The 27,739-nt window shown below is 52.7% G+C and overlaps 2 protein-coding genes across 6 annotated transcripts; both read left to right on the top strand.

Moving 5' to 3' along the window:
• Positions 1–863: 863 nt before the first annotated feature.
• ANKRD39 (ankyrin repeat domain 39) lies at positions 864–22,616 on the top strand. Of its 4 annotated transcripts, none has more exons than XM_079791993.1 (5): positions 864–983; positions 3,896–3,999; positions 4,329–4,532; positions 17,452–17,630; positions 22,482–22,616. In XM_079791993.1, the coding sequence occupies exons 1-4, from the start codon at positions 896–898 to the stop codon at positions 17,593–17,595; spliced, it is 540 nt and encodes a 179-aa protein (XP_079648119.1). In that variant the 5' UTR covers positions 864–895; the 3' UTR covers positions 17,596–17,630; positions 22,482–22,616. The 4 variants fall into 4 exon arrangements, with proteins under 4 accessions (XP_079648119.1, XP_079648118.1, XP_079648120.1 ...); XM_079791992.1 differs by lacking the exon at positions 22,482–22,616 and adding an exon at positions 20,004–20,389; XM_079791994.1 differs by lacking the exon at positions 22,482–22,616 and adding an exon at positions 5,528–5,630 and having other exon boundaries at positions 17,452–17,578.
• Positions 20,582–26,478, top strand: ANKRD23 (ankyrin repeat domain 23). 2 transcript variants are annotated; one of them, XM_079791990.1, is made up of 9 exons: positions 20,582–21,381; positions 22,482–22,628; positions 22,794–22,922; positions 23,601–23,726; positions 23,984–24,082; positions 24,164–24,262; positions 24,380–24,478; positions 24,828–24,926; positions 25,010–26,478. In XM_079791990.1, the coding sequence occupies exons 1-9, from the start codon at positions 21,355–21,357 to the stop codon at positions 25,103–25,105; spliced, it is 921 nt and encodes a 306-aa protein (XP_079648116.1). In that variant the 5' UTR covers positions 20,582–21,354; the 3' UTR covers positions 25,106–26,478. The 2 variants fall into 2 exon arrangements, with proteins under 2 accessions (XP_079648116.1, XP_079648115.1); XM_079791989.1 differs by lacking the exon at positions 20,582–21,381 and adding an exon at positions 21,555–22,392.
• Positions 26,479–27,739: the final 1,261 nt, after the last annotated feature.

Raw genomic sequence — 27,739 nt, 5'->3', positions numbered from 1 at the left:
ACTCCAGTGTTCCCCCAGGGGTGGCTGTGGGGCTGGGAACCGGGCCAGGGCCAAGGCCTATGGGAGCCAGCCTTGGCTTCTGGCCAAAGGGAGAAGTCAGGGAACTGGGAGTCAAAGCCGGAGAGGAACTGACTTCCCAGAACTCGGGGAAGGGGAAGGGGAGCGAGGGAAGGAGGGCCGCTCCCTGGAAGCACGTAAGGTCGCACTGGCTGTGAGGCTGGGCTCTCCTCGCTCGGGAGCGGAGGTGGTTTCCAGCCTCTGCTCTCCAGGATGCTGCAGCTTCGTGGACGGCAGGCGTGAGCAGGCCAGCCAGCGTGCACTGCGGACACTGCCCGCAGACAGGCCTTGAGGTGCAGTGTCCTGCACGCGCGGGGTCTGCTGTGGCCAGAACCGGCTGCAGCGCTGGTGTCCTGGCTGTGGGAGACCCGCTGGGCCCTGCGGTACTGAAGGCTGAGTCCGTACACTAGGCGCCACTGTGGGCCGGGATTCCGCCCAACCCAAGGCCCTCCTGCCCGCGGGATTTACAGTTGCTCCTGACTCCCACGGGTTTTCAAGCAATGGGCCAGGAGGGCGTGAGGAGCGAGAGTGTCCGAGAGGCCTTTCAAGTGGCTGCGGGGAGCCTCCTTCCTGGGCCCCGGGTAGTGCGGGAAAGGCGGGGAAGGACCTGGGGCGGCGCCCCGCCCCGCGCCCAGCCCTCCGCCCGAGTCCTTCCCGGCCCCTGGCGCCCGGCTCCGCCGGGCCTGGGGCGCCCCCGTGCGGCCGTCTAGGGAGAGGCGCGCAGCCCGGGTCCCGCCCCGCCGTCCGATTGGCTCTCGTGTGAGAGCCCGGGCGCCTGATTGGTCCGCGCGGCGGTAGACGCCGACTGGCCAGGTGGCCGGGCGGCGCCGAGGCCGGCATGGCGGCGCCTGGGCCCTGCGCTGACGGCCCCTGCTGCAGCCGCTCTGGCGCGCGGCAGACGCTGGACGAGATGGATTTTGAGAGGGGTGAGGCGGCCGCGGGGGCCGGAGGCGGCCCGAGGGGGCGGTCGGGGGCACCGGTCCTAGGTCACCGAGATCCCTCCGGGGCCTGGCACGAGCTCGGCCACTGGAAACGCCGACCGGGAAGAGAGGGAAGCTGGGCCCGTGCGACGTGGGGACTCCGGCCGCTCGGGTGTCGGAGAGGGGCGGCTGGGGAGCTGCGCTCACCCGGGGGCTGCAGCGGCGGGGCAGGCGGCCGCGCTGTGCGGGGGCTGGCGTTTCGGAGCCGCGGTGTCCGCACTGTGTGCGCCGGAGACGGCCCAGGTGGTCCTCGAGGCCGCCCACGGCTCCCGCCGCGTGGGCCCGAGAAGTAACTCGTCTCCACCTGCCTCTTCCCTCCGCTCTCCCGCGCCCCTGAAGGGTCTCCAGTAGTGAGCGCTAGTAGTTCTCAGCTGGCACAGTTCTGCCCCTCAGGGTTGTTGGCTACGTCTACGCACTTGGGTCACCCCTGAGGGGGCTTGGGCGCTGGTAGGTGCAGACCAGGCCTGCTCCCATCGGAGTGCTCCGGCCACACCCGCCGGGGGTGCTGCTGTTAGAAAGAAACCTTGACCCATGCAGAGTAGGGCCCCTGCCCCTCCAGGTTCCGATGGATCACCTTGCTTTCATCGGAGCAGTTTTTACAGTCTGCCGCCACAGACACACCTTGGAGGTATTGCAGGTTTGACGCAGACCACTGTAAAAAGGGAGTAAGCATCTCAATAAAGCGAGTTCTAATTCTTTTGCTGGTGGAACGTCTTGCCTTCAGTTTGTGAAATACACAGCATCTATGAGGCACATTAAGGTGAAGTGCAATAAAACGAGGTGTGCCTGTGTTTTGTTTGCTTGTTCATTATCTATTTTGCACACATGGAAAAGATCCTTATCTTTTTTGTTGTGTGGATTTTTTTCTTCATATTTTCTTTCTGGTTCATTTTTATTTTTCCTGAAGTATCTCTTTTTTAAAAAAAATATTTTTATTGATTTCAGAGAGGAAGGGAGAGAGAGAGAGAGAGAGAGAGAGAGAGAAACATCAATGATGAGAGAATCATTGATCGGCTGCCTCCTGCATGTCCCCTACTGGGGATTGAGCCCACAACCAGGGCTTGTGCCCCGACTGGGAATCGAACTGTGACCTCCTGGTTCATAAGTTGATGCTCAACCACTGAGCCATGAGGCCAGACCTGAAGTATATCCTTCAATAGTTTTTTCACTGAGCATGCTTCACTAACACACACACACACACACACACACACACACACACAATCTTAGCTGGTATAAAATTCTAGGTTGACAGTTATTTCCCCCTCCCACCCAATCCTTTGGAAATATTATTTTATTTTTCACACTATTTTCCTATTGTAGAGAGAGGGAGGGAGAGAGAGAAACATCAATGATGAGAGAGACTCTTTGATTGGCTGCCTCCTGCATGCCCCCTCCTGGGGATCTAGCCTGCAACCCAGGCATGTTCCCTGACTGAGAATCTAACCAAGACCTCCTGGTTCATGGGTCCACTCTCAACCACTGAGCCACACTGGCCAAGGGGTCCTCCTTTGTAAGAGATGGTCACACATAGCTTTGAGGCTAATAGAAGCATCCTAATGGGTAAATTTATTATTATTTTTAAATATATTTTTATTGATTTTAGAGAGGAAGGGAGGAGAGATAGAAACATCAATGATGAAAGAGCATCCTAGATCAGCTGCCCCCTGCATGCCCCCTCCTGGGGATGGACCCTGCAACCTGGGCATATACTCTGACCAGGAATCAAACCATGACCTGGTTCATAGGTTGACGCTCAATCACTGAGCCACGCTGGCTGGACCTTAAGGGTCATTTAAAAAAGTTGCCTCTGACTGGCCCTTATAAGGTTCACTTGTCTGGATCAGTTTTTATGCCACATTCTTAGCTTGGGGGTTTGCTCTTTAAGGGAATGTAGGCAGATACAGGTCCCACACCTCCACGTGGCATAGGTCAGGGCCTCTGATTTTTTAACTTTCTTCTGCATTGCTATCTTCGCATCACACCTATTCAAATGATGCTGTTTCTCATTTCCTTTAGGTTTCTGTTCAAATGTCACCTTATCAGAGATGCCATCCCTGACCACTGCCTATACCCCTTCTCTGCTTTATTTTTCTTCATAGCATTTAGCACCATCTGACTTATTTCATGTATGTTTTTTCTCCTTGTCTATCTCCTTTAATTAGAATATAAGCTCCATAAGACCAACATTTGGGAGGAGGTCTTTTATTCTCAGCTGACCCTTAGTACCCAGAACAGTGCCAGATATTAGTACATAGTAAGTATTCAGTAAATATTTGTTGAATGAGTGAAGGGCCTGGGCATGGTGGCTTGCTTCCCAGGACAGATGTTTTCAGTCCCAGTTCATCCATGATGTGCGCCTCCTGGCTGTGTGCACAGAGCTTATCTAGTTCCCTTTGCTCCAGACCCCGCGCAGGCACTGGAGCCCAAGCCCCTGAGGTGTGTGTCTAGTTGTGAGGACTCTGGATCCTACATACCCAGTGCTTGCTCACCGCTGTGGCTGTGGTTTTCTCCTTGTTCTGGCACCTAGCAAGGTTCTTGTCTTGATTTTGAATTTGTGCATTCGACCATTTTAAACATTACTCAACATTAAAGTGGGGAGAAGGGATTTCTGTGTCCAATCCCCCTGCTCTGGTCAGGCAAGCTCATTGTCTGGTTCACTGTTATGTCTCCAGCACCTAGGACAATCCTTGGCACAGAGGAGGTGCTTGGTTAATATTTGTTGAATGGATATTAACCCAACACCCATTTCTTACCAATTTTATGGATGAAAAAAAATGGAGGTCAAGGGGTGAAGGAAATATTAAATGTCCTCGGTCAGCATCATTCAGTACTTTGGTACTTTGGTTGTCTTTCCTTAGGAATCTGGTCAGCAGCCCTGAATGGAGACCTGGGCCGAGTGAAGTATTTAATCCAGAAGGCAGTGGACCCTAGTCAGCCGGACTTGGCCGGCTACACCGCTCTGGTGAGCTGGGAGGAACTTGGGGTCCTGCTCTCTGAGGGGGATTGAGGTTTACCTTATCTCCTCCCTCCCATTCTTCTCTCCCAGCAGGGTTTCTCTTTTTAAGTGTCATGTGAACCTGGATTTTTAAAATAAGTGTGCTTTACATCAGTTATTTAATTTCATTTTCATAACAACCCTGTGAGGTAGAAATGATTGAGGAAGCCAGTTGCCCAGGTCACACAGCTGATGGAGCCAGGCCTCTGCTCTAGGACCCATGCTTTCCCCTCCCCTCCCCTTCCCCTGTCGCCTGCCTGGTTCTGCTGTCCGACCTCCGTCTCTGTTCCCTGCAGCACTATGCCAGCCGCAATGGACACTACGCAGTATGCCAGTTCCTGCTGGAAAGTGGGGCCAAGTGTGACGCCCAGACACGTGGGGGTGCCACCGCTCTGCACCGGGCCAGCTACTGTGGGCACACGGAGATCGCACGGCTTCTCCTCTCCCATGGGTCCAACCCCAGGCTGGTAGATGATGATGGCATGACCAGTCTACATAAGGTATGCCCCCTCATGCCCTTCAAAACCTTGTTCTTTGTCATTATAAAAGGTATAGAACATGTTCACCGTAGGAAACCTGGGGAAAACGGAAAAGCATAAAGTAGAAAATAAAAAGCATTTGTAATTGCAGTGCTCATGTCTCATCACTTTAGGATTAATGTGTAATTTTCCAGCATTTTTCCGGTGCATGTAAATTAGAATTAAATGTAGTATCATTTAATTTTTCTTTCCTTTAGTGATATGTCATGAATGCCTTTCTACATAATTTTTTCCTGAAACTTGCACCTATACTCACCTGTCCCTATACACTTCAAACTAGAAATACCTACACGTGGTAGACAATTTGAGGAGTACAAGATGGTATACTGTGAAAATGAGTTTCCCTTCAACCCCTGGCCCCTAGTCCCTCTTCTAGGTCCCTCCCTAAGGCATACATTTTTACCCATTTCTTATGCATATTTGAGAAGTGGTTTATTGGATATGTGTAAATTTATTTCTGTCTTGTCCCCACTTGATTTTCCTCCAGAGTGATGGTTTTAAAAAGCAGTTTGGATCATGCCAAACTTATACTCTTTCCGAGCTTTTTAAAGTCTTGAATATAGTCCTAACCGGTTTGGCTCAGTGGATAGAGCATCGGCCTGCGGACTCAAGGGTCCCAGGTTCGATTCCGGTCAAGGGCATGTACCTTGGTTGTGGGCACATACCCAGTAGGGAGTGTGCAGGAGGCAGCTGATTGATGTTTCTCTCTCATCGATGTTTCTAACTCTCTATCGCTCTCCCTTCCTCTCTGTAAAAAAAAATCAATAAGATATTTTTTAAAAAAGGCTGTGCTCACTTTTTTAAAAAAAATTGAGCGTTTTTGTTGTTGTTTTATTTTTGTTAATCCTCACCCAAGGATAATTTTCCATTAATTCTTAGGGAGAGACACAGAGAGAGAAATACTGATGTGAGAGAGACACATCGATTGGTTGCCTCTTGCACATGCTCCCAAACAGGGCTGGGGATCGAGCCTGCAACTGAAGTACGTGCCCTTGATTGGAATCGAACCCAGGACCTTTTAGTCCTCGGACCGACGTTCTATCCACTGAGCCAAACCAGGTATGGCAAAAAGTTAGTTTTAATTATAGTTGATATACAATGTTATATTAGTTTGAGGTGTACAATAATGATTGAACTGTTTCATATTAGAGACGCGTCCCTCAAAAGGGGATCTCCAATTACAGACTATATTCCATCCCCTCACGCATAGAAGACAAGAAATATTGATCATTATTTCCAGGAGAAAGCCTCTGGGAATCAGTGTTCCAACTCTGTTGCCCCCGCTAGTAACAGAGACCTCAGGGTTGATGAATTCACAGCAAGCTGCTGGACTCCAGGAGAGGGACCTGACAGGTGCTTGCATGGGCTCAGCAGCCTTGACATGTTATGTTTACAGAGATAAAGTTCTTTCTCAAGATTGCTGTGGCTATTCGGGTCTTTTGTGGTTCCATATACATTTTAGGATTATTTATTCTAGGTCTATGAAAAATGCTATTGATATTTTGATAGGGATTGCATTGAAACTGTAGATTGCAGGGTAGTATACACACTTATTTATTTATTTATTTATTTATTTAGTATGCAAATTTTAATATTAATGCTTCCTATCCATGAACATGGTGTATGCTTCCATTTATTTGTATCTTCTTCAATTTCTTTCTTCAATGTCTTGTAGTTTTCCAAGTATAAGTCTTTTACATTCTTGGTTAAATTTATTCCTATATATGTTATTCTTTTTGAAGTAATTGTTTTCTTTTTTTTTCTGATTATATTGGTGTATAAAAATGCAACTGATTTTTTAATATTAATTTTGTATCCTGCTACTTTACTGAATTTAGTTCTAATAGTTTTTTGGTCGAATCCTTAGGGTTCTCCATATATAATGTCATATCATCTGCTAATAATGACAGTTTTACTTTTTCCTCTACAATTTGGATGCTTTTCATTTCTTTTTCTTGTCTGATTGCTTTGACTAGAACTTCCAATATTGTGTTGAATATAAGTGGTGTAAGTGGACATTCTTGTTCCAGATCTTAAAGAAAAAGCTTTCAGCTTTTCATCATTGAGTGTGATGTTAGCTGTGGGTTTGTTATGTGTGGCCTTTATTAGGTTGAGGTATTTTTTCTCTGTCCCCAGTTTGCTGAGAATTTATAGTAAATGGATGTTGTTTTTGTGTCACATGCCTTGTCTGCATTTATTAATATCATATGATTTTTATTCTTAATTTTATGTTGTATATAAAATTAATTGGTTTGTGGATATTGAACCAACCTTTCATCCTAGAAATAAGTACCACTTGATCATAATGTATGATCTTTTTAATGTATTGCTGAACTTTTTTTGCTGATATTTTGTTGAGGATTTTTGCATCTATGTTATTAAGGATATTAGCCTGTAAATTTTTTTTTGTGTGTAATGTGTTTGCCTCATTTTGGTTTTAGGGTAATACTGACTTTGTAGAATGAGTTTGGAAGCATTCCTCCTTCTATTCTTTGGAATAATTTAAGAAGGATAAATATTCTTCTGTAAATCCATCTGATCTTGGACTTTTGTTTGTTGGGAGTTTTTTCAATTTTATTGTTAGTGATCAGTGTGTTTAGATTTTCTATTTCTTTCTAGTTTAGTCTGGGAAGGTTTTATGCTTCTAGAAGATTATCCATTTCTTCTAGGTTGTTCAGTTTGTTGGTATATAATTGTTCATGGTATCCTTTAATGATGCTTTGTATCATTACAAATTTATTTGTAATCATTACAAATTCAGTTGTAATGTCTCTTCTTTCATTTTTTTTTTTTTAATATATTTTATTGATTTTTTACAGGCACTGCCACATGGGGCCGGGGGAAGAGAGAGGGATAGAGAGTTAGAAACATCGATCAGCTGCCTCTTGCACACCCCCTACTGGGGATGTGCCCGCAACCAAGGTACATGCCCTTGACCGGAATCGAACCTGGGACCCTTGAGTCCTCAGGCCGACGCTTTATCCACTGAGCCAAACCGGTTTCGGCCTTCTTTCATTTTTAATGTTATTTATTTGGGCTCTTTCCTGTGAGTTTAGCTAAAACTTTGTCAGTTTTTGCCCAGCCAGCGTGGTTCAGATGGTTGAGCGTCATCCTGTGCACCAAAAGGTTGCCAGTTCAATTCCCAGTCAGGGCACATACCTGGGTTTCGGGTTCAATCTCCAGTTGGGGCACATATGGAAGGCAACCTATCGATGTTTCTCTCTCCCTCTCTCTGTTCCTTTCTCTAAGCATGTCCTTGGGTGAGGATTAAAATAGATGAAAGAAAGAAAAGGAGGGAGGGAGGGAGGGAGGGAGGAAGGGAGGGTAGAGGAGGGAGGGAGGGAGGAAGGGAGGAAGGACGGAAGGAAAGAAATTTTAAAATCCCCTACTATTGTACTAGAGGCCCAGTGCACAAAATTCATGCACTCAGCGGGGTGTCCCTCAGCCCAGTCTGCACCCTCTCACAGTCCAGGAGCCCTTGGGGGATGTCTGACTGACGGCTTAGGCCTGCTGCCCATGGGGAGCGGGCCTAAGCTGTCAGACATCCTTAGCGCTGTCGCGGAGGTGGGAGAGGCTCCCCCCAACGCCGCTGCGCTCGCCAGCCTTGAGCCCAGCTTCTAGCTGAGCGGTGCTTCCCCTGTGGGAGCGCACTGACCACCAGGGGGCAGCTCCTGCGTTGAGCTGGTGGTCAGTGCGCATCATAGCGACCAGTCGTTCTGCCGTTCAGTCGATTTGTATACTAGTCTTTTATTATATAGGAGGATTACTGTAGATTTCTCCCTTTATGTCCATTAATAATTACTTTATATAGTTAGGTGCTCCTATGTTGGGGTGTATATATTTATGATTGTTGTATCCTCTTCTTGGATTGGCCCCTTTATCCTATCTAATAAAGAGGGAATATGATAATTGACCCTCATGCTGTTGCAAAGATGGCGGTGCCCACAGCCAATAAGGAGGGAATATGTTAATTGACTGCCCTGCCCTCAAAGATGGCGGCACCCACAGCCACAAGATGGTGGCACCCAGTCCCCTCAGCCCCACTGGGGTGGCAGGCGTGCGGAGTGCCTGCCTCTGGAGTCCCCCAGTCCCCTCAGCCCGCCAGCCGCCCAGGGCCGGCCAAAGGCGCAGGCAAGCCTCGGATGTCAGCTGCCCAGCCGATGCCTGAGGCACAGGTGAGCCTTGGATGGCGGCTGCCCAGCTGCCCAGGGCCACCCGAGGCTCAGGTAACCAGGGCCGGCTGAGGCTTTCACTGCCAGCAGTGGCAGCAGCAGAGGTGTGATGGGGCGTTACCTTCCCCTGATCACCAGGTCACCTCCCGCCACTGAGGGCTCCTGGACTGTGAGAGGGGGCAGGCCGGGCTGAGGGAATTTTCATGTACTGGGCCTCTAGTAATTATATAATGTCCTTCTTTGTCTTTTTTTACACTCTTTGTTTTAAAGACTATTTAGTCTGATATGAGCATTGCTACCCCAGTTTTCTTTTCATTTCTATTTGTATGAAATACCTTCTTCCATCCCTTCACTTTTAGTCTGTATGTTTTTGTCAATTTCAAGTAAGTCTCTTGCAAGCAGCATATAGATAGTTCATGATTTTAATCCATTCAGCCATCCTATGTATATTTGTTGAACATTTAATGCCTTTAAAGTCATATTGATAAGTATGTACTTATTTCCATTTGTTGTTATTTTGGTTGTTTTTGTAGTTCCTCTCTATTCCTTTCTTCTTCTCTTTATCTCTTTCCTTATGGTTTGCTGGTTTTCTTTATTCTTCTGTTTGGGTTCCTTTCTCTATTTTTTTTCTGTATCGTTTGTAGGTTTTTGGTTTGTGGTTACCATGAGGTTTATGTGTATCATTCTATATTTATAGCTGTTTATTTTAAGCTGCTAGGCATGTAAGTTCTCATATTCTAAAAGGACTACATTTTTGCTCCCCCTCCCTCCAGTCTTTATGTTTTGAGGTCATACTTTATTTATCTATTTATTATTAATTAAAAAAAATTTTTAACTGATTTTGGAGAGGAAGGGAGAGGGAGAGGGAGATAGAAACATCAATGATGATAGAGAATAATTGATCAGCTGCCTCCTACACGCCCCTTTCTGGGGATCGAGCCCACAACCCGGGCACGTGCCCTTGACCAGAATCGAACCTGGGACCCTTCAGTTCGCAGGCTGACACTGAGCCAAACCAACTAGGGCTTTTGAGGTCATACTTTAGATATTTTTTGTTAGTTTTTTTTTGTTGTTGTTGTTAATAAATCTTTGTTTTGTGTGTCTCCTAACTACTTGTTGTAGTTTTTATTGAGTTTGGTACTTTTGTCTTTTGTCTATCATAGTAGCTTTTTACATGGCTGATTTGCTGTGTTTATTAAATATTTGCTTTTACCTGTAAGTTATTTTCCTTTCTCATTTCCTTGTTTCTGATTATGGCCTCTTCTTTTCTGCTTAAAGAATACCCTTTAACATTTCTTGTAAAGCTGGTTTAGTGATGATGAACTCCTTAAGTTTTTGCTTGTCCAGAAAATTCTTTATCTTTCCTTCAATTCAGAATAATAATCTTGCCCAGTAAAGTATTCTAGGTTGTAGGTTCTTTTCTTTTAGCACTTTAAATATATCCTACTGCTCCCTTCTGGCCTGTACAGTTTCTGCCGAGAAATCTATGGATAGCCTTATAGGTTTTCCCTTGTATGCAACTTATTTGCCTCTTGCTGCACTTAAGATGGACTCTTTATCTTTAACTTTTGCCTTTTTAATTGCAATATGTCTTGGTGTGGGTCTCTTTGGATTCATCTTGTTTGAAACTCTTTGTGCTTCCTGGACCTGGATATGTTTCCTCTCCCAGGTTAGGAAAGTTTGTTCCTTTCTCTCTTTCTTCTTCTGGGATCCCTATAATATGATCTTTGTGTGCTTGGTGTTTTCCCAGAGGCCCCTTAAACTATCCTCATTTTTAATTTTTGCTGTTCTGATTGATTGGTTTCCACTAGTCTGGCTTCCAGGTTGCTGATCCATTCTTCTGTTTTAGCTAATCTGATGCTGATTCCTTCTGTATTTTTCACTTCACTCATCGTATTTTTCAGGTCTGCTTGGTTCTTTATTATACTTTCTAACTCTTTGATGAAGTTCTCTCTAAGTCCCTTTTTACTCTGAAGTTTGGTGAGTATCCTTATGACCATTTCTTTTAATTCTTTATCAGATAAATTACTTATCTTTGTTTCATTAGGATTCTTTTCTGGGGATATTTCTTTTTTTTTTTTTTTTTTTTTTTTTTTAATTTCTTTATTGATTAAGGTGTCATATATTTGTCCTCATCCCCCCATTCCCATCCCACCCCCCTCCCCATGGATGCCCCAACCCTCTGTTGAACTTAAGCATTGGTTAGGCTCATATGCATGCACACAAGACCTTTGGTTGATCTCTCCCCCCTCCCCCCACCCTCCCCATCCTCCCTCTGAGGCCCGATAGTCCGATCGATGCCTCCTTGTTTCTGGTTCTGTTCTTGTTCATCAGTCTATGTTGTTCATCATTTCCCCTAGATGAGCGAAATCATGTGTCACTAGAGATATACTTATAAGAATTGAATGTGCGACGAGCAATAATAGTTATGCTGACAGGCAAATGAATCAGTCTGTAGTGAGTTTCTTTCTGGTCCAACAGTTCTTTTGAGACCCAATATCAATGTCCACCAGTTCCTTATGAGTACATGTCGGCACTGACCCCTCAGCTCTGGATGGTGGACAAATGGTGGTAATGCAGGTCCGACTCCCTCTGGTTTGGTCTCGGCCGGATCCAGGGGCACGGCTTCACCCGGATCCAGGGGCCCACGGCCTCACCCGGACCCGGGATCCAGTCTCACTCGGATCTAGGGGCACACAGCCTCGCCCAGACCCAGGATTCAGCTTCATCCGGACCCAGGGGCGCATGGCCTCACCCGGACCCAGGGGCGCGTGGCCTCTCCCAGACCCAGGGTCGCGTGGCCTCACCCGGATCCAGGGGCCCACGGCCTCACCCGGACCCGGGGCCAGGCTCACCCGGATCCAGGGGCCCACGGCCTCGCCCGGACCCGGGGCCAGGCTCACCCGGATCCAGGGGCCCAGGGCCTCGCCCGGACCCGGGGCCCAGGCTCACCCGGATCCAGGGGCCCAGGGCCTCGCCCGGACCCGGGGCCCAGGCTCACCCGGATCCAGGGGCCCAGGGCCTCGCCCGGACCCGGGGCCCAGGCTCACCCGGATCCAGGGGCCCAGGGCCTCCCCCGGACCCGGGGCCCAGGCTCACCCGGATCCAGGGGCCCAGGGCCTCCCCCGGACCCGGGGCCCAGGCTCACCCGGATCCAGGGGCCCAGGGCCTCCCCCGGACCCGGGGCCCAGGCTCACCCGGATCCAGGGGCCCAGGGCCTCGCCCGGACCCGGGGCCCAGGCTCACCCGGATCCAGGGGCCCAGGGCCTCGCCCGGACCCGGGGCCCAGGCTCACCCGGATCCAGGGGCCCAGGGCCTCGCCCGGACCCGGGGCCCAGGCTCACCCGGATCCAGGGGCCCAGGGCCTCGCCCGGACCCGGGGCCCAGGCTCACCCGGATCCAGGGGCCCAGGGCCTCGCCCGGACCCGGGGCCCAGGCTCACCCGGATCCAGGGGCCCAGGGCCTCGCCCGGACCCGGGGCCCAGGCTCACCCGGATCCAGGGGCCCAGGGCCTCGCCCGGACCCGGGGCCCCGGCTCACCCGGATCCAGGGGCCCAGGGCCTCGCCCGGACCCGGGGCCCCGGCTCACCCGGATCCAGGGGCCCAGGGCCTCGCCCGGACCCGGGGCCCCGGCTCACCCGGATCCAGGGGCCCAGGGCCTCGCCCGGACCCGGGACCCAGGCTCACCCGGATCCAGGGGCCCAGGGCCTCGCCCGGACCCGGGACCCAGGCTCACCCGGATCCAGGGGCCCTGGGCCTCGCCCGGACCCGGGACCCAGGCTCACCCGGATCCAGGGGCCCTGGGCCTCGCCCGGACCCGGGACCCAGGCTCACCCGGATCCAGGGGCCCAGGGCCTCGCCCGGACCCGGGACCCAGGCTCACCCGGATCCAGGGGCCCAGGGCCTCGCCCGGACCCGGGACCCAGGCTCACCCGGATCCAGGGGCCCAGGGCCTCGCCCGGACCCGGGACCCAGGCTCACCCGGATCCAGGGGCCCAGGGCCTCGCCCGGACCCGGGACCCAGGCTCACCCGGATCCAGGGGCCCAGGGCCTCGCCCGGACCCGGGACCCAGGCTCACCCGGATCCAGGGGCCCAGGGCCTCGCCCGGACCCGGGACCCAGGCTCACCCGGATCCAGGGGCCCAGGGCCTCGCCCGGACCCGGGACCCAGGCTCACCCGGACCCGGGACCCAGGCTCACCCGGATCCAGGGGCCCAGGGCCTCGCCCGGACCCGGGACCCAGGCTCACCCGGATCCCGGGGCCCACGGCCTCGCCCGGACCCGGGACCCAGTCTCACCCGGATCCCGGGGCCCACGGCCTCGCCCAGACCCAGGACTCAGCCTCACCCGGATCCAGGGGCGCACGGCCTCGCCCAGACCCAGGATTCAGCCTCACCCGGACCTAGGGGCGCACGGCCTTGCCCTGACCCAGGGGCACATGGCCTCACCCGGACCCGGGGCCCAGCCTCACCCTGACCCAGTTTCCAGCCTCACCCGGACCCAGAGGCGCGCGGCTTCACCCGGTTCCGGGACCCAGCGGGGTTTCATATTCTTGATCCCAATTCCTGTTGGTCAATTCCCTCTCAGCAATTCCTTCGGCCATTTTCTCAGAGTTCCAGGGCAGCCACCGCAGAACTCGTTGGGCGGCGGGCTCGGCGAAGCTACGGTGTGCCCGGTGCGCGGCGGCGGGCTGGTCCGGGGTGGCTGCGTCGGCCCTTGGGTCTGCAGCGGTGGCCGGTCGCCGAGCGTGCGCACCTGGCCGCTTCCAAGGCGTTGAGATTCTTGAAGGACTCGGAGGTCAGCAAGCGCGTAGTCTCCCACCCCATGTCTCCCAGGGGCTCGTCTGTCCGTGCTCGGCAGCGAGTGAAGCCTTCCCCTCAGCCGGAGACCGCTGGGGGAACTGCGCCGAGCACGATCCAGGCCGCCATTGTGTCGCTTGAGCCGTAGTTTTTAAAGTGTGGTCTTTGGGTCACCGGCATCAGCTTCATCCCGCGTACCCCTCTCTTTTATTCTAGTTGTAGAGCATCTGCTCAGTCAGCCCTCCGGTGGTTCTGGATGGTGTCTGCTCCGCTCTCCCGTCGTAGTCTCAAAATTGTTGTGGTAGGCAGCAATCAGGCTTCTGCCCTATGCCTCCATCTTGGTCCTTGTTTGTATAGTTAAGTCTTGATTGTTGTTGGTGTCACTGGGAGGAATTGTCCTCCAGGCCAATTGGTCGTGCGGACCCTCTGTGTCTATAAAGGAAGAGTTGCTGTGCGGGAAACACGTTTATTTGCCGGGTCTTGGTGCAGCAAGGCTTTGGCGCTCACTGCGTCTGCCTCTTGAATGTGTCCCTTATGGGAGTGGTTGAAATCTGGTGTCATCTCACACCGACCACTAGATGCCTTCGTTTCTGGGTCTCCAATGGAGTGTAGGTCAGCTACTGCCTGTGGCCCCTCAGCATGAATTACAGCATCACTTATATTCGTGACCTGTTTCGGTGTCTTCCCCTTTTGGCTGCCTCCCTATCGCTCAGCTTCCCCAATCTCCCTAGGTGGTCGCTCTTGATACCCCCCTTTGTGGGCTGAGTGCAAAGTCTTGGTGTTGTTAAGCCTTGATTGCTGTTGGTACACTGGGAGGATGTGACCTCCAGTCCAATTGGCTGTGAGGATCAGCTGTGTCTATGCCGGGAGACAGCCCCATTCAACTAGACTTGCAAAATTGTAAAAGCCTCTGTGTTCAGCTTGGATGGGGCGGAGTTACAGGGCGGAGCCTACCGCCTTGGCTTCCCGTCAGCCCCGCCCTATGAGGTTCCTGTGTCTCAGTGTCCCTCCGTACTCCCAGCAAACACCTCTGAGAGAAAAGCGCCCTGGAGTTTCGCGCGCTGCCAAACAGTCTAGTCTCTCCCCCAATGAATCTGGATTCCCAGATTCTCGCCCAGAACTGGGTTTCCGTGTAGTCAGAATTGGGGCTCACCGCAGTCTGGTGCTTTTGTCTCCTTCCCTCCAGGGCGACTCAGCGGCACAGTCAGCAGCCCATCCTCCGCGCACAATCCCGTGCGCGCCTCCGGTGCTCTGCTCTTCGCCGCCTCTCTGCACCTCTGTCCCACAGCCCAGCTTTCCCCAGTATGAGCCTGGCTTCCCCGGGTCTTTCCCGGAACTGGGGTTCAGTGCAGTTGGAACTGGGGGTTCAGCACAGTCCGGAGCCCTTGTCTCCCTCCCGCTAGGGCAATCCAGCGGCACAGGCAACAGTCCCTCCTCTGCGCACATTCCCGTGCGCGGCTCTGGCGCAACTCCTCTGCCTCCGCCCCACAGCCCAGACTCCCCCAGCATGAGCCCGGCTTCCCAGGGTTTCGCCCGGGACTGGGGTTCAGTGCAGTCGGAGCTGGGGTTCAGCACAATCTGGCGCTTTTATCTCCTTCCCGCCAGAGAACGCCAGCCAGGCCGCCAGCCGCCCCTTCCTCTCCGGCTCCGTCTTCCCCGCACGCGCGCGGGCTCCTGTCTCCACCCGTGTCTCCATACCTCAAGCTTTTACGGCTTCCCTGATTTTCCTTGTGGTCCTCTCTTTCCTTCTAATTGTGGGCATTTCAGTCAGCCAGCTTTCCTGTGGTTCTGGATGATGTCCGTTTTGATTTTTAGTTGTGTTTTTGAAATTGTTGTGCCCGGCTGTAGGTTAGGTGTTTAACCTATGCCGCCATCTTGGTTTCTCCCCTTTTCTGGGGATATTTCTTGTTCCTTCCCTTGAGAGATATTCCTTCATTTTCTCATTTTGTTTGACATTCTAGTTTATATAATTAGACAAAATAGCTATCTTTTCCAGTCTTGAAAAAGTGGCCTTGTGTTGCCCTAGCTGGTTTGGCTCAGTGGATAGAGTGTCGGGCTGTGGACTGAAGGGTCCCAGGTTATATTCTGATCAAGGACACATGCCCGGGGTTGCGGGTTCGATCCCCAGTGGGGGGTGTGCTGGAGGCAGCCGATCAATGATTCCCTCTCATCATTGATGTTTCTATCTCTCTCTCCCTCTCCCTTCATCTCTAAAATCAATAAAAATAAATTAAAAGTGAAAAAGTGGCCTTGTGGCTTTGTGTGCTGGGTCGTTCAGCAGGCCATTGGAGCCAGCTGTGTGTGGTAATGCCCTATTGATCCTGTTTTCTCCCTTCGTTCAGAGCAGAAGTGGGCTCTGGGTGGTATGGCTGGAAAAGCACTGCAGTGACCTTGCATGGAGGTCAGAGTACCTGGATAGAGCTGCTACCTGCCCTATGGAGGTGAAGGGAAATATAAGCAAGGGTTCACTGGCACCCAGAGAATTCCCACCGTCTTGGAGGGCTCCCACGGTCCCCCAGCCTTCTCTGTACAGTTCCTCTCTGGCATTTGTTGTGCGGAAGCAGCTCAGTCGCTCCCAGTGGTCTCTTTGGAGGAATGGCTCTCTCTGTATGTGGGCATATATTTCAGTGTGCTCATGGAGGGGTGAGTTCAGTGTCCTCCTACACCACCGCCATCTTGGACCTCACTTTCTTTTTCTTTTTTTTTAAAATAAACTACTTGCGAACATGGGTACTTTTTTTTTTTTGGTTAAAAAAAAAATTACTTGAAATACTTCTCACAGTTGTTCACAACATACCATTGCCTGAAATGAGGCAACATAATTAAGAACCTGGGTCTATACTCATCAAAAGGGCCTGCTAAAAAAGATTTGGGTTCAAGTTTGAGATGATGGTTGCTACTAATATTAATTTTGATACCTCTCAAAAGCCTCTGTATTCCATCAGTTTGTCTATTCGGAGGAGTAGGGAGCATAGTAGTATAACAGTTGTTAAGAGTTCAGACTTTGAGGTCAGACAGACCTGCTTTAGAATCCCCAGGCTGCCACATTAGCTCTGTGACCTTGGGTAAGTCACTTAACTTTTATAAGCCTCAGTTTCTTCATTTATAAAATGGGAATAATGATAGTGCCTACTTCTGATAGTTACTATGAAAGTTAAATAAGATAATTTATGTAAATCACTTAATTGCTATTTTTTGGAAATAAATTAGAAATTGACATCCAAATTGGGATCATCTATCTCAGAGGAGGAGAGGAGAAAGCTGGGGACCTGGGCCCATTTTTCTCTGCTCGTCTTAAAGTTCCAAGAGGTCAGAGACCATGTCTGATGTCTCTTGTGCTCATGGTGCCCAGCACCCTATAGATCAGTGATGGGCAACCTTTTGAGCTTGGTGTGTCAAACTTCGCCAAAAAACTGAGCATAACTCGGGTAGTGTGTCACTTTGAGGAAAAAACATTATTTCGCAAATGTTTCATCCTCAGGAGCAGCAAATGTTTCATCCTCGGCATGCGGCCGCCTTAGCGGCCGCGTGTCATTAGAAATGGCTACGCGTGTCAGTGCTGACACGCGTGTCATAGGTTTGCCATCACTGCTATAGATGATCAGAATGTTTGTAAAATACACATAGAGACCCAGGGTTCTGTACTTGTCTTCATTGTGCAGCCTGGACAAGGAAGAATGGCCACTGAGCCAAAGACCACGAGAACCGAAAATTCAAGCTAACTGCCAGGATGGCCCTGGAGTACTCTGCCCATCTGCGTGCCCGTCATGGGAGTGGGTAGGAGTTAGGCAAAGTCTACCCAAACAGCCAGTGTCTCCATTTCCACAAGGACCAAGAGACCCCCCAGAAGTAGTGCAAGAGCAGGGCCTAGTGAGGTGTGACTTTTGATTCAGGCCGTTCTCTCCACAGGCTGCTGAGAAGGGTCACATGGATATCTGCTCCCTTCTGTTGCAACACAGCCCAGCCCTGAAGGCCGTCCGGGATCGGAAGGCACGACTAGCATGTGACCTGCTGCCCCGCAACAGTGAACTGCGGGACCTGCTGGCCAGTTGAATCACCACCCTTCTGTCTCAGGCTGCCGTGCAAGGGTACATAGACTGGGTCTCCAAGCCCCAGCTTTGGTCAGCATCCATGCTGCAGGGTGGGGAAGTGGGGCCCGAAGACCCAGGAAGAGCCTGATTTTGGCCCCTGGAGTGACGGAGTAGATTTGGGGGGCTGCAAGTGCTTAAGCCTGGACAGATGACCCTATTCTAAATTAGTTCATGTGGAAACATCTATCTGTTTGGAAAAAATAAAGTTATATCCTTACCTCACCCATGCCCAGATTAAATTTCAAGTAAATTAAAGACCTAAATGGTACCTGGCGAGGTAGCTCAGTTGGTTAGATACTCCAAGGTTGTGGGTTCAATTCTCCACCAGGGCACATATAAGAATCAATCAAAGAATGCATAAATAAGTGGAACAACAACAAATAAACGTTTCTCTCTTTTTCTCTCTCTCCCTCTCTTCCTAAAATCAATAAATAACAACAAAAAACTTAAATAAAAAGACTTAAATTGAAAACCACAGAACTTTGCAAGTAAGTGTTAGGAGAAACTACAGAATATGTAACAAGCTTCTTGCTAGCTGAGTTATCTTGGTAAATGACACTTTCCTCATCTGTGAGATGAGGATGGTTTTAGTAGGACCTGCCTCAAAGTCACTGGGGATTAGGTATTTGAATTATGGGGAGCACTGGAGAGAGTGCCTGGCATGTTGCAAGCAGTAGAGCACACCCTTCCTCAAAACCTGATCACGTTTTTATACCATAGTTTCATGCATTTTAATAATCTGATACATTTAAAAGTGCTGTTGCTGTTATTTTGAATTGCTGATTACTAGTGAGGTTGACACCTGTCTTCTGTGAACTTCCTGTCCACATCCTTTGCCCATTAAAAAATTTGTTTTTATTGACTCACTAGAGGCCCAGTGCACGAATTCATGCATGGGTGGGGTCTGGCCAGCCCGCCCCCATGGGGGCACATTGGGCCAGCAGAGGGGAGGGGCCGCGGGCAGTTGGCTGGCTGACCCCGCCCCAGATCAGGGTGTTGGGGGCCGATTGTGGGCCAGGCCAGCTGGGAGGGGGGGGCCAATCAAGGCCTGAATCAGGCCGGTTGGCTGCCGCAGTGCGTGTCATAGCCACCGTTTGTTCTGGTCGTTCTGCCGTTCTGGTTGCTAGGCTTTTATATATATAAACTAGAGGCCCGGTGCACAAAATTCACGCCCTGCTTGCACCCTCTCACAGTTCGGGAGCCCTTGGGGGATGTCCGACTGCTGTGGAGGCAGGAGAGGCTCCTGCCACCGCCACTGCACTCGCCAGCCGTGAGCCTGGCTTCTGGCTGAGCAGCGCTCCCGCTGTGGGAGCGCACTGATCACCAGGGGGCAGCTCCTGCATTGAGTGTCTGCCCTCTGGTGGTCAGTGTGCGTCATAGTGACCAGTCGTTTCGCCATTTGGTCATTTTGCATATTAGCCTTTTATTATAAAGGATAGGAGTTGTTTATGGCTTCTGGATATTGAGTGTTTTAGATGTATGTATTTTTTCCTTTCATACTGTCATTTGTCTTAACTTTGTTGGCATCTGTTCATGGGTTGGTACAGCCACTATAGATGGCAATTTGGCAATATCTATTAAAATTTAAATGAACAGCCTGGCAGTGTGGCTCAGTGGTTGAGCATTGAACCATGAAACAGAAGGTCAGGGTTCGATTCCCTGTCAATAGGGGGCATGCAGGAGGCAATTGATCAATGATTCTCTCATCATTTATGTTTCTCTCTCTCTCCCTCTCCTGTCCTCTGAAATCAAGAAAATCATTTTTAAAAATTTTGTTAAATGAGCCAATAATTTGGTTTCTCTGTAGCTGCGTAGAAGAATATTCATATCTACAAAGATGCCTATTTATGGAGGTATTCACAAAGATACACATTTGAGCCTGGGGTGTAATATTAAAAAAAAAAAAAAAGATAACCAGGGTGCTCCCTGATAGGGAAATGGTTACCTTCTGGTCCACATAATCATTTGAGTGCAATGCAGTGGAATGGTGTATGCTAATGTGGGAAGCGTGCTGAGTTGTGATCACAGTATGTGCCTCTTAAAACATGTCTGTAGAAACACGTATGTACATGCACAAAATTGCAGGAAGGACGTCAGAGGAAGTACAGCAAACTGTGACCATGGTTCCCTAGGGCCACTGTGGTTAGTAAAGGGCTCTTGTTGAGCTTCATTTGTTACGTATGGTTTTTTTTACAAGGAGTAATTTTTTTTAATAAGCCAGTTAGTTTCACGTGGAAGAAACTCGTTTTCCGCTGCGTTTCAGGTGAAACCCACCAGGAACGCCGAGGGAGAGAGTGCGAGTGGGTGGCTGGCAGTGGAGCCCGGAGCCGCCGTCTCACTTTTCCTTGTCTGTCTGTCCCCCTCACTCAGGTCTAGGCAACCCTTCCCTCCGCATAAGGAAAGACAAGAAAGCACCTTCGACAGGACACCCTGAAGCATACAGATTGAGTTTCTTAAAAAAACAAATCTGGTCTCAGCCCAGCCAGCGTTGCTCAGTGGTTGAACATCCACCCATGAACCAGGAGGTCAGGGTTCGATTCCTGGTCAGGGTACATGCCCGGGTTGTGGGTTCGATCCCCTGTGGGGGCGTGCAGGAGGCAGCTAATCAATGATATTTCTCTCAAATGTTTCTATCTCTCTATCCCTCCCCCTTCCTTTCTGTAAAATCAATAAAAACATACTTTTTTTAAAAAAAATATCAACTATTTTTTTAAAAATCTGGTCTCAGAACTGGCAAGAGCTTACAAATTAGTCAGTCAGCCCTGGGTAGGACCTTGGCAGCCCTTCAGGGCCTGGGCTGTCCTTGACCCGAAATCCCCCTCCCTCTCATTTGGTCATCTCTGCTCATGTTACTCCCATTCTGGAGTCTTATTTACTGGCTATCAGGTTTCTTCTCAAAGGTCAAGACAGAGTTTTTTGCTGGGCTGGTTGAAGGGCATGCTGGCATTTAGGGACTGTTAGGAACTTTGATTTTGTGGCTGGTGACAGGTTGCTTTGCGACTGGATTAGCGGCTAATGTTATGTACTTGGACCTGCAGCGATGTCAGTCTCGCCCTCCCTATGGGAAGACATGTCCTCCTCCAGGAGAGCGTCTGGTAGGGACCTGCTGGTGGGGCCTGGGTCTCCCAGGGCTGAGGTGCTGGCAACAGGCTGGGCTTGGCCCCCGATGGTGAGGGAGAAGTAAGGCACCTTGGGGGAGCCACCAAGAGTGGGGGCAGCCTGGGCACTGGGAGATCCCTTGCCGCCTGATTTCTTCCTGTTGGTGCCAGGAGGGTTCCCAGGCCTCCGGGACTCGGGCCTCCTTTCGCCAGGGCGGTAGGGCTGGGCCTGGCAGGGTCTCGGGCGGCCGGACCTACAGTGTGGGGACCTACACTTGACTTTTTCATAAGTGGTGTCTGGACTTAGGAAAGTGGGAGCTATTTCCCCCTGAATCCGGGCCGGTGGCCCAGGCTCCCTAGGACACGTGTCTGGTGGAACTGCTCCCGAGTAGGCATGGGGATGGCATAGGTGCAGGGTAGTAGGTGTCTGAGGATGCACCTGACTCAGCTCAGAGCAGCTCCTCCTCCTGCCTGCGCGGCTACAGGCCCACCCTGGTATTTTGGTGGGCATTACAGAGCCACAGAGTCATCTGCCCCGCCCTGCCTGCCCCCAGCGGGCAGCTCGCCTATAAAAGGGCTGGCAGCTCAGCTCTCCTCACTGGGGTTTGGAGAGCGGGGGGACCATGGATGTCATCAGCGTGCAGCAGTTGGTAAGGACATGGGAAGAGGGACAGGAGGGCAGCCAGTCATCTGGGTACCCCCAGACCTTCTCAGCAAAATGAGGAGGCAGCAGCTGCTCCTGTGGTCTGAGGAGGGGGTTTTCAGAGCCCAAACAGGCAGCTCCCTGGTCTGTGTGCTGGTTCTCCTGTGGGTGGCGAGGGAGGGGGTGAGGGAGCAAGAGAGGGAAACAGTGACGTGAAAATCCTAGAGTGGAGTGAGTTTTGCCCTGGACAGGGATGGAGATGGCTAAAGAGGAACAGGAAATGGCAGGTTGTCTTGGAAAACACCACTGTAGCTGGGTCTCAGTTTAGCTCAACTGCCGGACATCCATTGCTCTGGAAATGGGCCGGAGGCCAGCCGCCTTGGTTACGGAGGGAGGAGGGTGCTCTCTAGCTCCCTGGGCTGTGAGAGAAACGGCAGCACCAGTGGCACTTGGGGACACGTTCTGGTGCCACAGTGCCCAGCGGGCCCAGACGTGTTAAATGGCCAGCGCTTGCTTTGAAAGGGAATACAGTTCCCTGTGGCTGGAAGCCCCCGGCCCGGCCATCCTGCCATTCCAACCTCTCGCCTCTACAGCTCATTCCTTGGTGCGTCCAGCTCCTGATGCCTGGGGGGGCCAGGCAGGGGCAGGCAGAGCACTGTGTGGGGGCTCTGTCCCAGCACAGCTGAGCTGAGTGCTAGTTCTACACCCTGTTACTGATGAAGAAACAGCTTTGTGAGGAGCCAAGACTGGAACCCAGGAATTCAAGGCCCCCCCTCCCCCCAGGCATCTCCTGTGCCCCCGAGCTTGGGGTCGGCTGGCAGTATGGCGTGATCTGGTAGGAATGCAAGGGAAGCTGAGGTGTCATGTGCTCCAGCTCCCCTGGACAAAGTCCAGCAGTATAAATAGACGGGGTCACGCCCCATCCTGTGCCCTTGCTGACAGGGCAGGGCAGGGCAGGGCAGGGCAGGCGGAGTGGGTGAGAGCCAGCAGCAACTCTGCATCGAGAGTTTTGAAAAGGGTGAGCTCTTGTTGGACCCCCCACTGCATAGCTGGGCTCTCTAAGGACTCCTCCTAATTGTCTTCTTCATCCTTACCCTGTCCTTACAGGTAAGTGGAGAAAGAGAAGGAAGGAAAGTGTTGGGATGTGGACATGGAATTCCTGATCCTGGAGGCTGGCCAGGAGACTGGAGGCTGGGACCCCATGAGGCCGTGGCCCAGGAGAGGCAGAGACTGGAAGAGGAGAAGAGGAGGAGAGTGAGTGGCCCTGGCGGGTGGGCAGGCCCAGAGCCGGGAGGGCCTGGAGAGCGGGGCGTGCTGGCAGCCGGGGCGGTAGGCGGGAGAGGCCAGATGAGAACAAGAGCCTGCCCCAGCCCGGCACCCTGGCTGATGAATGGCATGGTCTTTTGTCTTCTGCCCCAGCTTGAGAGATTTAAGAGTTCCAGAATTAATCTGGAGAATCTGGCTGACTTGGAAAACTTGGTTCAGAGACGAAGAGAAAAGCGATTGAAACGCAGAGTCCCCCCCAGGGCACCTGAGCCCGTGGTTAAGGTGGGTGAGCAGTCAGGTGGGGGAAGTAAGGGGGCGCACCCCCAAGGCTCTTCTGAGGAAGAGCTTCCGGCACCTGTGGGAGGGCTTGGGGAAGAGGGGGCCTGCCAGCCACGCCTGAGTGGCAGCAACTGCCCAGCTGCACAGCCTGAGCGGGAGCCCCGCCTGTGCTCCGGCCCTGGGGCTGCTGGAGTCTGAGGTCGGGGAGGCAGGGTCTGCTCCCCAAGCTCCTGGGGGCTGCGGCCATCCGTGCTGTTCCCTTGCTTGTGGCCACATCACCCGCCCTCCGCCTCATGCCCACATGGCCTTCTCCCTGTGCATGGCTCTGCTCCCAGTGCCCCCGTTCTGTGAGGACACGTTACACTGGCTTAGGGCCCACCTGCTCCGTGTGCCCTCACCTGCACGACAGCTGCCATGTCAGTTACAGATAAGGTCACATTCTGAGGTTCTGGGGGTCAGGACTTCCAACATATGAACTGGGAGGGGGGCTCAAGTCAATCCGTAACTCCCCCACCCACCAGCTATGTGGCCAGAATCTACTGAGATCAGTTTTTAAAAACTGTCATTTGTACAAGCCAACAGTGTCTCTGTGGGGACCACTTGGTGTGACCAGTGAAACGGTGACGTATGTCCCTGCAGCCTAGTGTGCAATTGATTTGCTCTCGTCCTTAACTTACCCAGCCCCAGGCCCAGGCGCAGCCAGAGCCCGTGGGCCTGGAGACATTCCTGAAGGCAGCGGCTGAGAACCAGGAGGCCCTGATTGACAAGTACCTGGCGGACGGAGGGGACCCCAATGCCCACGACAAGGTAGCGAGGGAGGGCGATCGGAGAGCAGCCCAGCACTGCAGGAGTGCCGGAGGGGCGCTCCAGTGCAGCCTAGGGAACACAGGGCTTTTCCGTTTATGGGACACAAATCCTGGGGCCTCCTGAGCCAGGAGGGAGGGGCTCTTTGCTGATTAAGGAGCAGGTAGCTCCCTTCAGGGCACCAACTCTGGGAATGGGGGTGGGGCGGGACCGCTAGAGGTGGCCCTGTCGCCCTGCTTACCCTCCGTCTCCACCGCCAGCTGCACCGCAGGGCCTTGCACTGGGCCTGCCTGAAGGGCCACAGCCAGCTTGTGAACAAGCTGTTGGAGGCCGGGGCCGCCGTGGACGCTCGTGACCTGGTGAGATCGGGGAAGGCGCCTCCTCCCGCAGAGGCTGGGCGCCGCATGAGTGCGTCAGACGTCAGCGCTTTTGCTTTGCAGCTGGACAGGACACCTGTGTTCTGGGCCTGCCGGGGAGGACACCTGGACATCCTCAAACAGCTGCTTAACCACGGAGCCCAGGTCAACGCACGGGACAAGGTGAGGGCACGCCCCAGGGGGCGGCCTGTTCGGAGCCGACTGCTCCTGGGGGAAGCACAGCCCTGTGTTTGGGGTGAAGCCTGCCCTCAGGAGTGACACTGCCACCCGTGCCCTTAGATCTGGAGCACCCCCCTGCACGTGGCCGTGCGCACGGGGCACTGTGAGTGCCTGGAGCACCTCATTGCGTGCGGGGCCCACATTGACGCACAGGACAAGGTAGGCGCTTATTTGGGGCAGCTCCCAGGGGGACAGTGACCGGGGCCTGAGCTCAGGGACAGGATGTCCCTTTTTGAGAACACGTTTATTAAAGCTGAGGACAGTGAAACAAGGGTTTAGGATAGAAGCAGCAACAGAGGAGCGCCGAGGTGGGGCTGCCCTAGCGCCCCGGGAAGTCAGACATCGGGGAACCCTGGGGACAGATTCAGGGGTGAGTCAGGTAAGAGCTGCTGCTGCCGCCCACTGCTCCCCCGGTCGCACACCTAGTGGGGTCCCTTAGCGTCTAGGAGATGCGTTCCTGTGGGGGAAGGGAAAGGCATGGGAGAGCACCGATGTCCCTTCTCGACAGGAAGGGGACACAGCTCTACACGAGGCTGTGCGACACGGCCACTACAGAGCCATGAAGACGCTGCTGCTCTACGGAGCCCAGCTGGGCGTGCGGAACCAGGTGAGTCCCAGCAGGCCCCGCGCCCAGGGAAGGCAGGTGGGGGCGCTAAGAGGAAAGGACTGACCCAGCGACCTTGTTCCCAGGCTTCAGCGACCCCCGTGCAGCTGGCCCGAGACTGGCAGCGGGCCATCCGGGAGGCGCTGCAGGCCTACGAGGGGCATCCCCGCAGCCGGTGCTGACAACAGCAGCCCTGCAGTGCCACTCAGCCACCATTCCACCCCCTTCTCCCTCCCTCACGTGTCTGCGGTTCTGACCTCAGGCCTCCAGGGCAGGCAGTCCTGTCAGCTCAGAGCCGGCCAGGGGGTAGATGGAGCAGCTGCCCCTGTGGGGCCCGACCAGGAAAGGCTTCCGCAGAACCCAGGAGGGCCCAGACGAGGGGCAGTGGAGCTGGGTGCTCGGGATGCCACAGGAGCCCTGAGGAAGCTCAGCCTCCAGCCCCCAGGGCTGTGCTAGGCTGCCCGGGGCCAGGGAGCCTCCATCGAGGAGACGGCTGGTGCCCCTCCCTCCCACGGGCGTTTCCTGCCGGGTGCTAATTGCACAGCTGGCCTGCGCCTTGGATGGGTCTCTCAGCGACTCCGCTCCTGTCGGCAGGTGTCTGGAGTGGCTCTGGACAGCTCCGGTCCTAGGGCCTCTGGTGTCGGGTCTGGACGGGGCTGCTCAGCAGGTCTGAGGCCCCACCGGGAAGTCCAGTGCCGACCTGGTTGCCACAGGAGCCCTAAGACCCAGGAGCTGGAGCCAGTCCTTAGAGAACCTGCGCCACTGACGGGAGGCTGCGGTCAGGCCTGTCCGCTGCTCTGCAGGTGGTCAGCTGGTAGCTCTCCCGGTAACGGTGAAGTGCCTGGGTGCTGGGGTTGCTTGTGGCCCACTCAGCTTTTGGGGCGGTGGCCCGTAACCCTCCTTGGCCTCAGGTACTAATGCCACTGGAGCTCTGACCTGTACCCTGCAGCTGCCGCCTCTGCCACCTCCGCGCAGGGCACCGGTCCCGAGCACCGCCGTGAAGGGAAGCGGAGCCGCACACCTGCCCTGCGCTGGTTGGCGCACGTGTGGGGCCCAACTGCACTGTCTCCAAACGGACCCTCCCCTCCCACTGTCCCTGGCACTTCCAGTTGTGCTGGTGTGGACGTGCTCCCGGCAGGGCTGGGTCTTCGGTGCCAGGAAGGGAGCCTTGAGGAGCTCAGCCCTCACCCGAGAGCTGTAGGCCAAGGGGCGGCTCCAAGGTGAAGGGCGGGCCTCCCTCCCGCACGTGCGGCCCCGGGGCAGACACTGTGCCAAGCAGTTACTTCTGTCTAAGCTGGTGGCCTTCTCGGGCCAAGATCCAGGCTCTTCTAATTGTGTGAAAAAGACGACTAGAGCCCACACTGTCCCTTCCCATGGCGGCCCCTGCCCTGGGGACAGAGCCAGCACCCACCAAATGCTGGGGCCATGGGAGAAGCAGGGACTCCAGTCCATGGAGAAGACGACTCCCCACCCAGAAAATGGGGACACTTAAGTGACCGACAACAGTACCTTTTTATACGCGTCAATGTGTTCATTAAAACTGGCTGGTTACCCATCCCGGTCTAGTGTGTGCTGGGCTAGAAGCAGCGAGGCCATCAGGCCCAGGGCTCTGTCTTCCCCAGCAGCCGGGCGCAAGCCTGTTAACGCCACAGCAGACAGCAAGGTAGGCCCCACGCACACTGGGCAGTCTGGGCCCTTGGCCCTCACGCTCAAGGATGGACAAGTTCAAAGAGCAGTGGTTCTCAGTCTTGGGCTGCTTATTAGACTCACAAGGGAAAGTTTTAAAAGTCCTAATATCCAGACAACGCAATCAGAGTCCCTGGGGTGGGACCCAGGTGTTAGCATTGTCATGCAGACCACACACTGGTCCATGTAGGAAATCCTAAGGAACCCACAAAACCACCTAGAATGAGTTGGGCAAGATCTCGGGATACAAGGTAAACATACAAAAACCCATTTCTACATATTAACAATGACCATGTGATCACCACAATGAAAAACAGAGTGCTGCCCTGGCCGGTGGCTCGGCTGGTTGGAGTGTCGTCCTACACACCCAAAGGCCACGGTTCCATTCCCAGCCAGGGCACATTCCTGGGTTGCAGTTTTCATTCCTAGTTGGGGCGCATACCGGAGGCAACCAATCAATATTTCTCTCTTCCCCTCTCTCTAAAATCAATAAGTATGTCCTCCGGTGAGGATTAAAAAATAAAATCAATAAACCATATCCTTGGTGAGGAAAAAACAAAGTACCATTTACAATTGCTTCTAAAAATAAAGTTCTTAATTGTAAATATAACAAAAACACATAAGGACTTACATATATGCCAAAAGCTACAAAACACGAATGAATGAAACCGAACAAGAGTTAAATGGAGACTTACGGTGTCCATGGACTACGAGATGCAACGTAGCAATGATTTCAATCCTCCCCAAATTGATATACAGATTTAATGCAGTTCCTGCCAAAACCCCAGTAAGATATTTTATAGAGGTAGATAAGATTATTTTTAAACTTATAGCTAAAACAATTTTGAAAAAGAATAAAGTGGAAGGAGTCTACCAGATTTCAAAACTCATTACAGGCATACATCGGAGATAGCAAAGGTTTGGTTCCACGCCACTGCAATGAAGTAAACTGATCTTTTTGCTGGTGGAAGTCTTGCCTCCCGTTTGTAAGCCAGGCAACACCCGTGAAGAGCAATAAGGTGAAGCGCAATAAAATGAGGTGCCTGTGTGCAGTTTCAGGAATCAGTATGGTACTGATGGACACACAGACCAATAGTACAGAATCCACAATCCAGAAATAGGCACAATAT

Source organism: Cnephaeus nilssonii (genome assembly GCF_951640355.1).
Source record: "Cnephaeus nilssonii genome assembly, chromosome: 15".
Taxonomy (NCBI): domain Eukaryota; kingdom Metazoa; phylum Chordata; class Mammalia; order Chiroptera; family Vespertilionidae; genus Cnephaeus; species Cnephaeus nilssonii.
Note: the sequence above shows the minus strand (reverse complement) of the source record. Positions and strands in the feature narration are given on the sequence as shown.